This window comes from Callionymus lyra, chromosome 16 (genome assembly GCF_982586985.1).
Source record: "Callionymus lyra chromosome 16, fCalLyr1.hap1.1, whole genome shotgun sequence".
In the NCBI taxonomy this organism is placed as follows: Eukaryota; Metazoa; Chordata; class Actinopteri; order Syngnathiformes; family Callionymidae; genus Callionymus; species Callionymus lyra.
Genome location: NC_141833.1, coordinates 22,522,784 through 22,536,375, shown reverse-complemented (window position 1 = coordinate 22,536,375; position 13,592 = coordinate 22,522,784). Strand labels below are relative to the sequence as shown.

The 13,592-nt window shown below is 35.7% G+C and overlaps 1 protein-coding gene across 1 annotated transcript; it reads right to left on the bottom strand.

Moving 5' to 3' along the window:
* Positions 1 to 515: 515 nt before the first annotated feature.
* On the bottom strand, positions 516 to 13,283 carry LOC148064184 (vimentin-like). Its single transcript, XM_087811579.1, has 9 exons — positions 12,627 to 13,283; positions 10,528 to 10,588; positions 6,064 to 6,159; positions 4,035 to 4,196; positions 2,571 to 2,696; positions 2,282 to 2,502; positions 2,163 to 2,206; positions 860 to 951; positions 516 to 798 (listed from the first exon to the last, which is right to left on the bottom strand). The coding sequence occupies exons 1-9, from the start codon at positions 13,142 to 13,144 to the stop codon at positions 757 to 759; spliced, it is 1,362 nt and encodes a 453-aa protein (XP_087667705.1). The 5' UTR covers positions 13,145 to 13,283; the 3' UTR covers positions 516 to 756.
* Between the last annotated feature and the right edge of the window lie 309 nt (positions 13,284 to 13,592).

The window sequence follows — 13,592 nt, the reverse complement described above, 5'->3', positions numbered from 1 at the left end:
AACACAGATGATTCTTGAAGGAGTCAGTAGATCATCAATCACAGATGTTTCTTGAAGGAGTCAGTAGATCATCAAACACAGATGTTTCTTGAAGGAGTCAGTAGATCATCAAACACAGATGTTTCTTGAAGGAGTCAGTAGATCATCAAACACAGATGTTTCTTGAAGGAGTCAGTAGATCATCAAACACAGAGATGGTTCCAAAGCTTAGGAGCAACAGTCTGGAAGTATTTCTCTGCTCTGGTCCTGAACCTGAGCGCGGAAACATCAATAGATTCTGATCCTTAAACCAATAGCTAAGCGGTTAGAGGGCACGCACCAAATGAAGTAGAATCTGAATATACGTCCATGATGATGCTGCGTTTGTCTTACTATAAGAATCACCTCACAGTTCATGCATCAACAAACATTTATCTTCATCTCAGAAGGATGAGTTCACACGCTTCTCTTTTCTCTGTGGAATAAATGCGAAGCAACTTCCTTGAACTGTTTCAAACGACTCAAAGAAACACACGTTTGGTATTTTAATGTTTTTATTGTCTTTCAAAGGTGGTGTTTTCATGCGTCTGAAACTACATCCTGGTCATCACATCTCTAGTTTATTGCTTGAGTCTCGGTGAAACCTCTAGGTCTGAAGAGCTGCAGGTAGAAGACGGGACAGAAGAAAAGGAGGAACAATGAAAACTGCTGAAGGCACTTTGAGAAGCTGCTGGTGTGTGTGTTGTCCAGGTGTGTGTGTGTGTGAACACCCGGTTTTCACTCATAGTCGTCGTGGTTCTGGGTCGACTCGTTGACCACCTGAGGTGAGAAGAAGGGATGAGAAGGTGTGTTTGGATGAGGTGTGCGAGGAGCTTCTCACCTGACCGTCTCTGGTCTCGATGGTTTTGATCACGACCTTCTTGCTGCTGCTGATGGACTCGATCTGAGGCCGACTCTCTAACACTAATGCATCTGCAACACACACACGTAGTTCTTATTTACACTTTTATTTTTCATGTTATTTCATGTTATTATTTACATGTTGTTCCATGTTTTATTTCGGTGTTAATCAAGATGAAATATGATAATAATTTTAGTTTATTTAATTCATGTTTTATGTTTATACAAACACTTTAATGTAATGTTGCTTATTTCTCATGTCATTGTATCTTATTTATCTCATTCTATTTTAAATATATATATTTTTATACTTTCATCATTGCGAAAAACTCGCATACTTCTCTAAGTGCACTGGTGGTTAGTATGCATCAGGCTATTTTCAAGCTAATTTCTAGTTAGCATTAGCTTGCTATGCTAACTAAATTTCTCTAAATATGACACTATTACGGCATAAAATAAAAAGGTTTGTGTAATTTATTGATAAGTATGTATCGTTACTTGATCCATGTTTGTCTTTTCTCCTTTTTAAATAATCCAAAAATGAAAACGTCTGTTTTTGTGATTTGTATTATAAGTTATAAACTCAGTTATTCACTATTTTGACATAAATTAAAAAATATATCCATATATATATATATATATATATATATATATATATATATATATATATCCATATATATATATATATATATATAACTTTATATTTTTGTGCTATAACGTTAGCAAACTACTGTCAAGCTAAATCCTAGTAAGCATTAGCTTGCTACGCTAACTCAATTGCTCATGAAAAGACACTATTACGACATAAAATAAAAAGGTTTGTGTAATTTATCTTGAAGTATGTATCGTTATTTGATCCATGTTTGTCTTTCCTTCTTTTTAAATAATGCAAAAATAGAAACATCTGATTTTGTGACGCGATATATTTACGAGTATTTAATTAATGTCAATCAAAATATATATAGTATCATGATGTTCTGTTCTATGTTAATCTTTGTATCCTTTGTCTTTTCTTTATCTTTATCTTTAGACTTAGATTGTATCATCTTGTTCTTTCTCTTTATTTCTCGTTGTTCTTGTTCTTATTTTATTTTATTTATTTTTATGAATAATTGCTGCATTGCTGTGTCTAATTGGAAAAAAAACAATATCCCGAAGAAGAACTCCTGAGGGATCAATAAAGTTCTACCTAACCTAACCTAAATTATAATTATTTAAATCAAAAATAATTAATCAAAACATTGCTGTGTTGATGATAAAACATTTAAAAAGTAAAAAAGTACCTCTCAGGTTCAGGGATGAGAAGTTTGGCATCGGGGTGGAGATCCTGAAAGTGAGAAAGAACTAAACTTTGAAAACATTTCCAAGAATATTTTCGCTTCAATACGGAGTTGAAGTGGACCTGCTCTCCTCTCCTTCCAGCAGCTTCCTGTAGGTGGCGATCTCGATGTCCAGCGCCATCTTGACGTTGAGCAGGTCCTGGTACTCGCGCAGGTGTCGCGCCATCTCGTCCTTCATGCTGTGGATGTCGTGCTCCAGGCGGACCACGGTGTCCTGGTAACCGTTGCTCTCCAGCGAGAAGTTCTCCTCGATCTCCCTCAGCTGCCTCTCCATGGACTCGTTCTGGAAGCTCTCTGGCTTTTAATGGCCGACACTTAAACACTTCAACCCTTGAACGTCCTCTGACTCACGGTTCCCTTCAGAGCGTCCACCTCGCAGGTCAGCGCCTGGACCTGACGCCGGTAGTCGTTGGCCTCTTGCTTGGACGCCCTCAGAGCCTCGGTGTTCCTGGCAGCAGCTTCAGTGAGGTCAGCAAACTTGAAAGAAAAATTATTTAATTTCAATAGGATATAAATCAACCATATTATTACATTTGAGTGAATGTATTGTGATCTATACATCAATGATTTGATTTTATATGCCACTCATTTGATAGGGATATAAAACAACTATTATAAAAGGTTATTTTATTTAATGTGTTGTATTATATTTTTTAATTTTTAATTGTATATGCCACTTACTTTTTTAATTTGATAGGGATATAAAACAAAGATATTTATTTAATTTAACACAATATAATATAATATAATATAATTGAATTTTAATGTTTTTATTTCATAGGCCAATCAGTTGTTACATTTGATTGGGATTTAAACACAAAATATTTATCTGATTTAATATTATTTAATTTAATTATTGTTTTTAATTGGGATCCATGACGACTTTTTGAATTTAATTAACTTTAAGTATTGAATTTATTATTTTATTATTTTATTACATATGCCACTCATTTGTTGAATTTGGTTGGGATATAAGAAGACTTTGGGAATTTAATTTAATTTAATATAATTTAAAGTGTTGAACTTGATTGGTGTATAAGATTATTTTATTTAATTTTATTTAATTTTATTTAATTTTATTTAATTTTATTTGATTTAATTCAAGTATTGTATTTCATTATTTTATTTTATATGCCATTTAGTGGAACTTGATTGGAATTTTATTTTATTTTATTTTATTTTATTTTATTTTATTATATTTGCTACTCAGTTATAGAATTTTATTGGGATAAAACACAACCATATTATTACACTTAATTTAATTTCATGTATTTTATTGTTCAATATGTTTTTGACTTTTTCCGATATAAATCAGGCATATTATTTAATTTACTTTATTGTATTTTATTTTTATCATTTTCGTTTTTATTTTTTTCATATTTTTTTATTCTGATATATCAGATTGAAGACCTAAAATAATTGTAGTAACCTTACAATTAAATTGCATTATCTTAAAGCACCTCTGGGTGGCGCTGTTCTCAACCTCCTGCTTCCAAGAATCACCAACATCAATATTAAAAAAAGAATCGTGCACCTCACCGTGCAATTTCTAAACCGGCCACTAGAGGCCGCAAGAGTAAAACAACCACAGCAATTATTTTCATCCAGTTTGAGGAAACTTTAAATAAAGTTGAAATTGAATTAAATAAAGATGGAAGTAAAGCTTCATCAACTATGATGTTTGAGTTTTATGGACAAATGAAGCGTCCGTTAAAAAATGGTTTCCACTTCCTACGTTTCGTCAACTTCCTGTTGCATCAATTGTCGCCACAGGAAGTTAAAACCCGTTGAAAACGAAAAGTTCTGGATCCAGACCTTGGACTTGTACCACTCCTCGGACTCGTTGATGTTCTTGGTGGCCAGGTTCTCGTACTGCAGGCGGACGTCCCTCAGAGCCGAGGTCAGGTCCGGCTTCGCCACTTCCATGTCCACCTGCATGTGCGTCTGCTGGACCTGAGTCTGCATCTCCATCAGTTCCTGACACACAATCCACGACTGAAGCATCGACTCGAGACTCACCAGGAAACACAGACTGTAACACGATCGCGGTTTCCTGTTTCCAACATTATTCAAAATAATACTTTTATCATACATTTCTGAAATATTTTAACTGTTCAATATAATATTTAATTGTGTTTCTATTATAAAAAACAACCAAAACATGGATTTATGTCGAAACTTCATCTTCATCTTCATAAAAGTACAAGAAAGAGAAATACGTTGAACTTCATGTTGTTGTGCTACAACGTTAGCAAACTACTGTCAAGTAGTATATCTAGTATCTAGCAATCTAATATCTATTTAGCATTAGTTGGCTATGCTAACGCAATTGCTCTCAATTAGACACTATTACGAAATCAAATAAAAAATATATCTCAAACTTTATCTTGTTGTGCTACGTTAGCAAACTACGGTCAAGCTAATTTCTAGTTAGCATTAGCTTGCTATGCTAACTCAATTGCTCTCAATTAGACACTATTACGAAATCAAATAAAAAATATATCTCAAACTTTATCTTGTTGTGCTACAACGTTAGCAAACTACTGCCAAGCTAATATCTAGTTAGCATAAGTTTGCTATGCTAACTCAACAATAAACATTAGTGTGAAATCAAGTTCTGAAAATGCTACAGGAACATTTTTCTAGATTAAATCGAATTAAAAAATAAATTCATAATAGTAAAAAGATATGTTCAACCCCATCTTGTTGTGCTACGTTAGCAAACTAAGGTCAAGCTAATTTCTAGTTAGCATTAGCTTGCTACGCTAACTCAATTGCTCTCAATTAGAAACTATTACGACATCAAATTAAATACATCTCAAACTTTATCTTGTTGTGCTTTAACGTTAGTAAACTAAGGTCAAGCTAATTTCTAGTTAGCATTAGCTTGCTACGCTAACTCAATTGCTCTCAATTAGACACTATTACGACATCAAATTAAATACATCTCAAACTTTATCTTGTTGTGCTTTAACGTTAGTAAACTAAGGTCAAGCTAATTTCTAGTTAGCATTAGCTTGCTATGCTAACTCAATTGCTCTCAATTAGACACTATTACGACATCAAATTAAATACATCTCAAACTTTATCTTGTTGTGCTTTAACGTTAGTAAACTACTGTCAAGCTAATTTCTAGTTAGCATTAGCTTGCTATGCTAACTGAAATTCTCTCTTTTAAACATTAATATGACATAAAAGATCTGAATATGCTGCAGACACTTTTTCTAGAATGTAACTGACTTAAAAATGTATGATAGTAAAAGAAAAAAAATGTTAACCTTATATTGTTGTTTTAGGTTTGCAAAATATTTTCTAGCTAATTTCTAGTAAGAATTAGCTTGCTATGCTAACTCAATTGCTCTCAATTAGACACTATTACGACATCAAATAAAACATATATCTCAAACGTTATCTTGTTGTGCTATAACATTAGCAAACTACTATTGAGCTAATTTCTAGTTAGCATTAGCTTTCTATTGAATTTAAATTAAATTATATATTCATAAAAAAGACATGTTAAACTTTATCTTGTTGTGCTAAGTTAGCAAGCTCATTTCTGTTTAACGATAGCTTGCTTTGCTAACTCAACTTCTCTCTTTTAAAAAAAACTTTTTGTTGCAGACACATATTTTCTAGAATTAAATGAAAGTATAAATACATAAAAGTAAAAAAACACAATATCTTGTTGTGCTACAACGTTAGAATACAGTCAAGCTAATTTTCTATTCAGCATTAGCTTGCTATGCTAACTCAACAATCAAACACAAGTGTGACATTAAAGATCTGACACTTATAACAAGTTAAATTGAATGATATATATTAATAAAAGTCGTTTAAAACTCACCTCCTCGTGCAGCTTCTTCAGGAAGATGATTTCCTCCTGCAGAGACTCCACCTTACGCTCCAGGTCCAGCCGGGCCAGAGCGGCGTTGTCCACATCCTGCAGCGCGACATTGACTTTGAAGGTCACGTGAATCATTCAGGTTTCGCCGACACTCTCATGCTGCGACTTGAACAAAGTCACCGCCTCGTAACCCTGGTCACGTGACTAGTTACCAGCCATAGGTGTTTCCTTGTGACTCTGATTTGGACATTTATCTTTTCAGCTGATGCTGGAGAGACTCACAGAGAGACTGAAAGAAAGACTCAAAGAGAGACTACCAGGCCGCAATCATTCATATCTTCTCTTTTCTATCCATTATTACTGTCTGAAAGGTGTTTTGTTTTGAAAAAAAGATGGTGTTTTCTCTGAAATATCATTATCAATTGACTCTTGACACTTAAAAAACACTTGTTTTAGTCAAGTTTACTAAAGAAAATAAACCTGTAATTTAGTCAAAATGAGTGAAAAACAAACTCAAATTGTTTACTTTCACAGTTTTTATGGGAGGGGTCGCGTCTCTGATATCAAAACTGTTGGCATTTCGGGGGTTTTTCGGTGTTAGAACTCTAACTTGACAAGGACCTTGTGTTTTCCATTCAAATCTAATTTTACCATTTTTATTAACTAGTAGTTAATACTAAGTTCATTCACTGATCGTCTTCCTCTTGTTCCGTATTAGGGCTGAGTTTTGTCAAGAATGTGATGAAACGTATCACGATACAGGATCAGGAATAAGATATATATTTCAATACAGTAGTAACAAGGATATGTTTGTAATATTGTCGAGTACTTGACTCTGGTTTTGTGATACTGAGAACAAGAGGATACAGTGACTCCAGCAGCTTTTAAAGCTGATGTTTGGACATATTTTGGTCTAAAAATAAATGAAAGCAGTATGGACTGGGGACGAGAGGATACAGTGAGTCCAGCAGCTTTAAAAGCTGATGTTTGGACATATTTTGGTCTAAAAACAAATGAACGCAGTTACGACTGAGGACGAGAGGATACAGTGAGTCCAGCAGCTTTAAAAGCTGATGTTTGGACATATTTTGGTTTGAAAACAAATGAAAGCAGTTACGACTGAGGACCAGAGGATACAGTGAGTCCAGCAGCTTTTAAAGCTGATGTTTGGACATATTTTGGTTTGAAAACAAATAAAAGCAGTTACGACTGAGGACGAGAGGATACAGTGAGTCCAGCAGCTTTTAAAACTGATGTTTGGACATATTTTGGTTTGAAAACAAATGAAAGCAGTTACGACTGAGGACGAGAGGATACAGTGAGTCCAGCAGCTTTAAAAGCTGATGTTTGGACATATTTTGGTCTAAAAACAAATGAACGCAGTTACGACTGAGGACGAGAGGATACAGTGAGTCCAGCAGCTTTAAAAGCTGATGTTTGGACATATTTTGGTCTAAAAACAAATGAACGCAGTTACGACTGAGGACGAGAGGATACAGTGAGTCCAGCAGCTTATAAAGCTGATGTTTGGACATATTTTGGTTTGAAAACAAATGAAAGCAGTTACGACTGAGGACCAGAGGATACAGTGAGTCCAGCAGCTTTTAAAGCTGATGTTTGGACATATTTTGGTTTGAAAACAAATAAAAGCAGTTACGACTGAGGACGAGAGGATACAGTGAGTCCAGCAGCTTTTAAAACTGATGTTTGGACATATTTTGGTTTGAAAACAAATGAAAGCAGTTACGACTGAGGACGAGAGGATACAGTGAGTCCAGCAGCTTTTAAAACTGATGTTTGGACATATTTTGGTTTGAAAATAAATGAAAGCAGTTACGACTGAGGACGAGAGGATACAGTGAGTCCAGCAGCTTTTAAAGCTGATGTTTGGACATATTTTGGTTTGAAAACAAATGAAAGCAGTTACGACTGAGGACGAGAGGATACAGTGAGTCCAGCAGCTTTTAAAGGTGATGTTTTGAAATATTTTGGTCTAAAAACAAATGAAAGCAGTATGGACTGAGGACGAGAGGATACAGTGAGTCCAGCAGCTTTTAAAGGTGATGTTTTAAAATATTTTGGTCTAAAAACAAATGAAAGCAGTATGGACTGAGGACGAGAGGATACAGTGAGTCCAGCAGCTTTTAAAGCTGATGTTTTGAAATATTTTGGTCTAAAAACAAATGAAAGCAGTTACGACTGAGGACGAGAGGATACATTGAGTCCAGCAGCTTTTAAAGCTGATGTTTGGACATATTTTGGTTTGAAAACAAATGAAAGCAGTTACGACTGAGGACGAGAGGATACAGTGAGTCCAGCAGCTTTTAAAGCTGATGTTTGGAAATATTTTGGTCTAAAAACAAATGAAAGCAGTATGGACTGAGGACGAGAGGATACAGTGAGTCCAGCAGCTTTTAAAGCTGATGTTTGGACATATTTTGGTTTGAAAACAAATGAAAGCAGTTACGACTGAGGACGAGAGGATACAGTATGCCTTCATTGAGAGTTGGCAGACGGTGTGTTTCCTGTCAGTGAGGACACAGTATGTAAACTATTAACTTAACAAATCACATTCTTTGTGTGTGACACTGAGTCGCACTAAAGCCCGTCACTCACACACACACTGCTCTGCTTTGTCAGGCCTGGCATGAGGTGCAGCGAGAGAATCGGCTTTGCCCGCCGTTAATGCCACAAACAAAGTGGTCCATTCAGGAGGGTTTCCCAGACCCGCCCGAGGGCCCGGAGCGGTACTGTCTGCCTGACTGGACCCAACGCCGGCGCCGGCGGAATGTGACCAGGACTTTCGTGCCAGCTCACGACCCGTCTGCGCTGATGCCGACTCGTGGGTCAGTGAGAGGGTCCCGTGAGAGGGTCTGAGAGAGGTTCCGAGAGAGGGTCCGGGAGAGGGTCCGGCTCGTCGTGGAAAACCCGACTCATCACGTCTTGTCGTCTCGCTCCGGCGAGCGCCTGGTGTCGTGCCAGCGTGTTCGGCGTGACCGGACAGACCTCAAGAGATCCCGCCTCAGGCCTGACTGAACTCATCAGTCACGGCCCGGTCTTTTGTGCCAGACCCGGGTCAGGTGGGCCGGGTCTGCCTCAGTCCCTGAACTCAATCTGTTGTTGTGCCATCAGAAGAAGATTCCTGTGCCCTGAGCTCTTCAGGAAGAAGTCACGTAGGATCTTCTACCTCGTGATGAAACACCTTCGAACACATGAATATGGATGGACTGATGGAAGAAGAAGCTCCAACAACACGAGGTGTCGTCCGTGGAGAAAAGAAACGCTCAAAGTTGAAAAAAGGCTGAAAAAGGGTTGAGAAAACAGTGGCGATGCTAACCTCAGATTAGCATGAGAGCTACTGGTCTGTATTTATTGAGTTTTATTTTGTGTTTCATTTCAGTTTTCCAGCAAAACTCATGTAACACAACTTCTAAAGCCAAATGTTTCAAGATAGTGTAAGAAAATATCGATACTGTATCAATTTATTTTGTAATTTCACTTTAAAATCATGTTTTATTTGTATCACAGTTTATGCTTTATATTTAAATAAAATGTCTTTAATTAAGACAATTTTGTATTTACAGTGCTTGTTCATTTTTGTGTTGCAAATAAGCTTACGGTCACTAGAGGGCAGCAGTTATTACGTCCACTACAAATAAAGGAACCATGAGGCGATGACTGAGGACGAGAGGATACAGTGAGTCCAGCAGCTTTTTAAAGCTGATGTTTGGACATATTTTGATTTGAAAACAAATGAAAGCAGTTACGACTGAGGACGAGAGGATACATTGAGTCCAGCAGCTTTTAAAGCTGATGTTTGGAAATATTTTGGTTTGAAAACTAATGAAAGCAGTTAAGACTGAGGACGAGAGGATACAGTGAGTCCAGCAGCTTTTAAAGCTGATGTTTGGACATATTTTGGTTTGAAAACAAATAAAAGCAGTTAAGACTGAGGACGAGAGGATACAGTGAGTCCAGCAGCTTTTAAAGCTGATGTTTGGACATATTTTGGTTTGAAAACAAATGAAAGCAGTTACGACTGAGGACGAGAGGATACAGTGAGTCCAGCAGCTTTTAAAGCTGATGTTTGGACATATTTTGGTTTGAAAACAAATGAAAGCAGTTACGACTGAGGACGAGAGGATACAGTGAGTCCAGCAGCTTTTAAAGCTGATGTTTGGACATATTTTGGTTTGAAAACAAATGTAAGCAGTTACGACTTCGTCAAGAGTCATGTGGTCTGTAAATACTACAACACCAGAGTCAAGTACTGGACAATACTACACATATATACTTGTTACTACACTATCACAACACCAGAGTCACCAGTGATACATATCAACAGAATCTTGTCAAACCAGTTCTAAAGACTGATTAATATTTATTCCTTTACTTATTAAGTCATTCAATGGATTCTTATCATTTTCTTCATATCTTCTCATGATCAATTGTTTTCTTTCTTACTTGTCTGAAGCTCTGCATGTTGGCCTCGGCCTCCTCCCTCTGAGTGATCTCGTCCTGCAGCCTGTGAAGAGTCACAAGTATCTTGTGTTTGAAAAGACATTAAAGATACATCATCGTTCACTTGAACCATGACACCAGTCTAAAGTCACTGAACTGAAGGAGATAAAAACACATTTCTTGATAGTAAAACTGCGTCACACGTCAGTGAAAGAAAAGTCTCGAACATTTTCAATATTTCTTAATCATGACAGTGTTTAATTTTACGGATCAGAACATCCCGGTCTATGATTCATGAGTATTATAGAATTAAATTGAACGTGTTATTCATTAATTATACGTCACATGTTATGTTAGTGTCTCTTGTTAGTATTTGTATTTATCTCTCGCTATTTCATTGAGATTATTTCATTATTTTAATCTTTAATTCCTGCATGAAAAATGATTTTAAAGCAGATTTAAACCTTTTATAGAAGTGAACACGAGCTCCAGAGTCATTTGAGTTGAACTTGTGTCAAGAACTTACTTTAGAATCATTAGAACTCGTGATTTTCTCTAAAAAACTATGGAAAAACTTTTTTTGTTTAATATTTATTACAATTCTTCTCATATATTTATCTATTTAGTTATTATTTCAGACACAACAAAACACAAGAAAAGCTCTTTTTTTAAAATAAAATACACATTGTTTAAGTTGTGTTTTTATGTTTTCAGACACGTTACGTACAAGAACACATATCTTATTATATTGAAAAATATATTATGTTATTATATATTTGTTGTTTTATACTTTTTGTGGACACTTTATAAATATTTACCTTCAAACTATTTTTTTTATCCTTAATTCCTTCTTTAATTGAACTGCCTTTTAGTTGTTTTTTATATAAGACACATTTTTAAATTCCTGCTTTTGATTCTTTTACACACTTAACAAAAAAAACACTCAATTTAGAAAAATTCTTACAAAAATTCTGATTTAAATAAAGCAAATAAAAAAAATCTGTCTATAATATTATTACATGATTATTAGATTATTTTTATATGTTTTAGTGACACTTTATGTTTAATTTTAATATTTTTTTTATTTATGATTCTTAATTGAATTTAACTTGTTTTAATGTAACATTTTTGAACTTCTATATTGTTTCACACATTTCACAGAAGAAAAAAAACACTCAATTTGGACAAAAAAACGATAATTCAGACTTAAATAAAACAATAAATATAAGTTATAACATTATTATTATTGACTTCTTATATTTGAAGTGGACACTTTATGTTTAATTTTATATGTTTTAATTTTAATATATTTTTATTTATGATTCTCATTTCATGAAACTTGTTTGTTTTTTTAACGTAAAATTCTTTCGTACACTTTACACACCATTTTGACAACAAAAGATTTTCACAGTGTTTGTTCATTTTTGTGTTGCAATTAAACTTCCGGCCTCTAGATGGCAGCAGTCATTACGTCCTCCACAGCTAAAGGATGACTGAGGACGAGAGGATACGTTACTGCTAAAAATGGTCTAGAAAACAGGTAAGAGTTAAAATGCTAACTTCAGAAGCATAATAGCAATTTACTTTACTTTATGTTTTATTTGTATCACAGATTATGCTTTTAAATGTAAATAAAACACATGTACATTTAAATTATTTTTAAATTGACATGCATTTTATGGTAATGTATTTATTATTTTATTATTATATTTATTGTGTTTTTATGTGTTTTGTAACTCTACGTTTATTTTAACATGCATTTATCTTTAATATTTAAATAATACAAAAAAACGGCACTTTATGTTTAACGTTATATGTTTTTATATTTAATATATTTTTATTTATGATTCTCAGTTTCATGAAACTTGTTTGTTTTTAACAAAATAAAACAATTTCGTACACTTTACACACACTTTTTAAGAAAAATGGTTTTGTATTATTATGTTATAATTATATGTATTGTGTTTTATAGGTGTTTTGGAACTCTACGTTTATTTTAATGTACATTTATCTTAAATATTTAAATTAATTCAACTTTTCTTTTTATGTACTTTCATATATTTCCAACAAACAACTTCAACTCCCCCCCACGACCCCCTTACTTGTCCCTGAGCCGGTCCATGTCGTCGGCCAGGTTGTCCCTGTGGACCTCCACGCGGGCCTTCTCGTTGGTGAGCTGGTCCACCTGCCTCCTGAGGTCCCGCATCTCGTCCTCGTACAGGTCTCCCACCCGGCTGGTGCCCTTGCCCCGCAGCTGCTCCAGCTCGGCCAGCAGGATCTTGTTCTGCTGCTCCAGGAAGCGGACCTTCTCGATGTAGCTCGCGAAGCGGTCGTTGAGCGACTGCATCTGGACCTTCTCGCTGGTGCGGCTCGCCATGAACTCGCTGTTGACGGCCTCAGCCTGAGAGAAGTCCAGCTGCTCGGAGCTCAGGCGCGGCATGTTGGCGCTGCTGCTGCGGAGCCTCTGGCTCTTCAGGCCCGGGGACGAGAAGCTGTAGGAGACCCTGGAGGAGCGCAGAGGAGCGGAGCTCTGGCGGCTCGAGAAGCTGCTGGAGAAGCTGCTCCTCACGGGGGCCCCGAACATCTTCTTGTAGGAGGACTGGGTGGGTCTGTAGGACATGTTGCTTCTTCTTCTTGAACTTCTTAAACTTCTTCTTCTTCTTCTTCTTCTTCTTCTTCACTCCAGCACCAGAGCGAGCTGAGAGGAGCCTCACGCGCGCATCACCTTTTTATAGGCTCCTCACTGGAGGTTTGATTGACAGCTCAGTCGACCAATCACAGCCCGAAGATCCTCCCAAAGAATCAACGCGTTTTTATTTTCTTATATTTATCGTTTTTTGTTTTATTTAAGCAGCTTTTTTTTAAATTGAAATAATTCTGGACTGAAGTAAATTATCTTTTAATCGATTTTTTTAATTTTATTATAGAAAATATTATAAGTACTTTTTCTAAACTGAAATTGACTGAAGCGAACTTTTTTATGAAAGTATATATTTTCTAAATTAACGTTTCTTTTGATCGAAAATGTATTTTTTGATTGAAGGAACTTTATTTTATAGGAAAACTTC

Coding starts and splice junctions, on each gene's coding strand:
- LOC148064184 (XM_087811579.1), bottom strand. CDS start 13,144: ATGTCCTACAGACCCACCCAGTCCTCCTACAAGAAGATGTTCGGGGCC. Junction 10,589..12,626: donor ATGGACCGGCTCAGGGACAA/GTAAGGGGGTCG, acceptor GACTCTTCACAG/GCTGCAGGACGAGATCACTC. Junction 2,207..2,281: donor CTGGAAGGAGAGGAGAGCAG/GTCCACTTCAAC, acceptor TCTCACTTTCAG/GATCTCCACCCCGATGCCAA.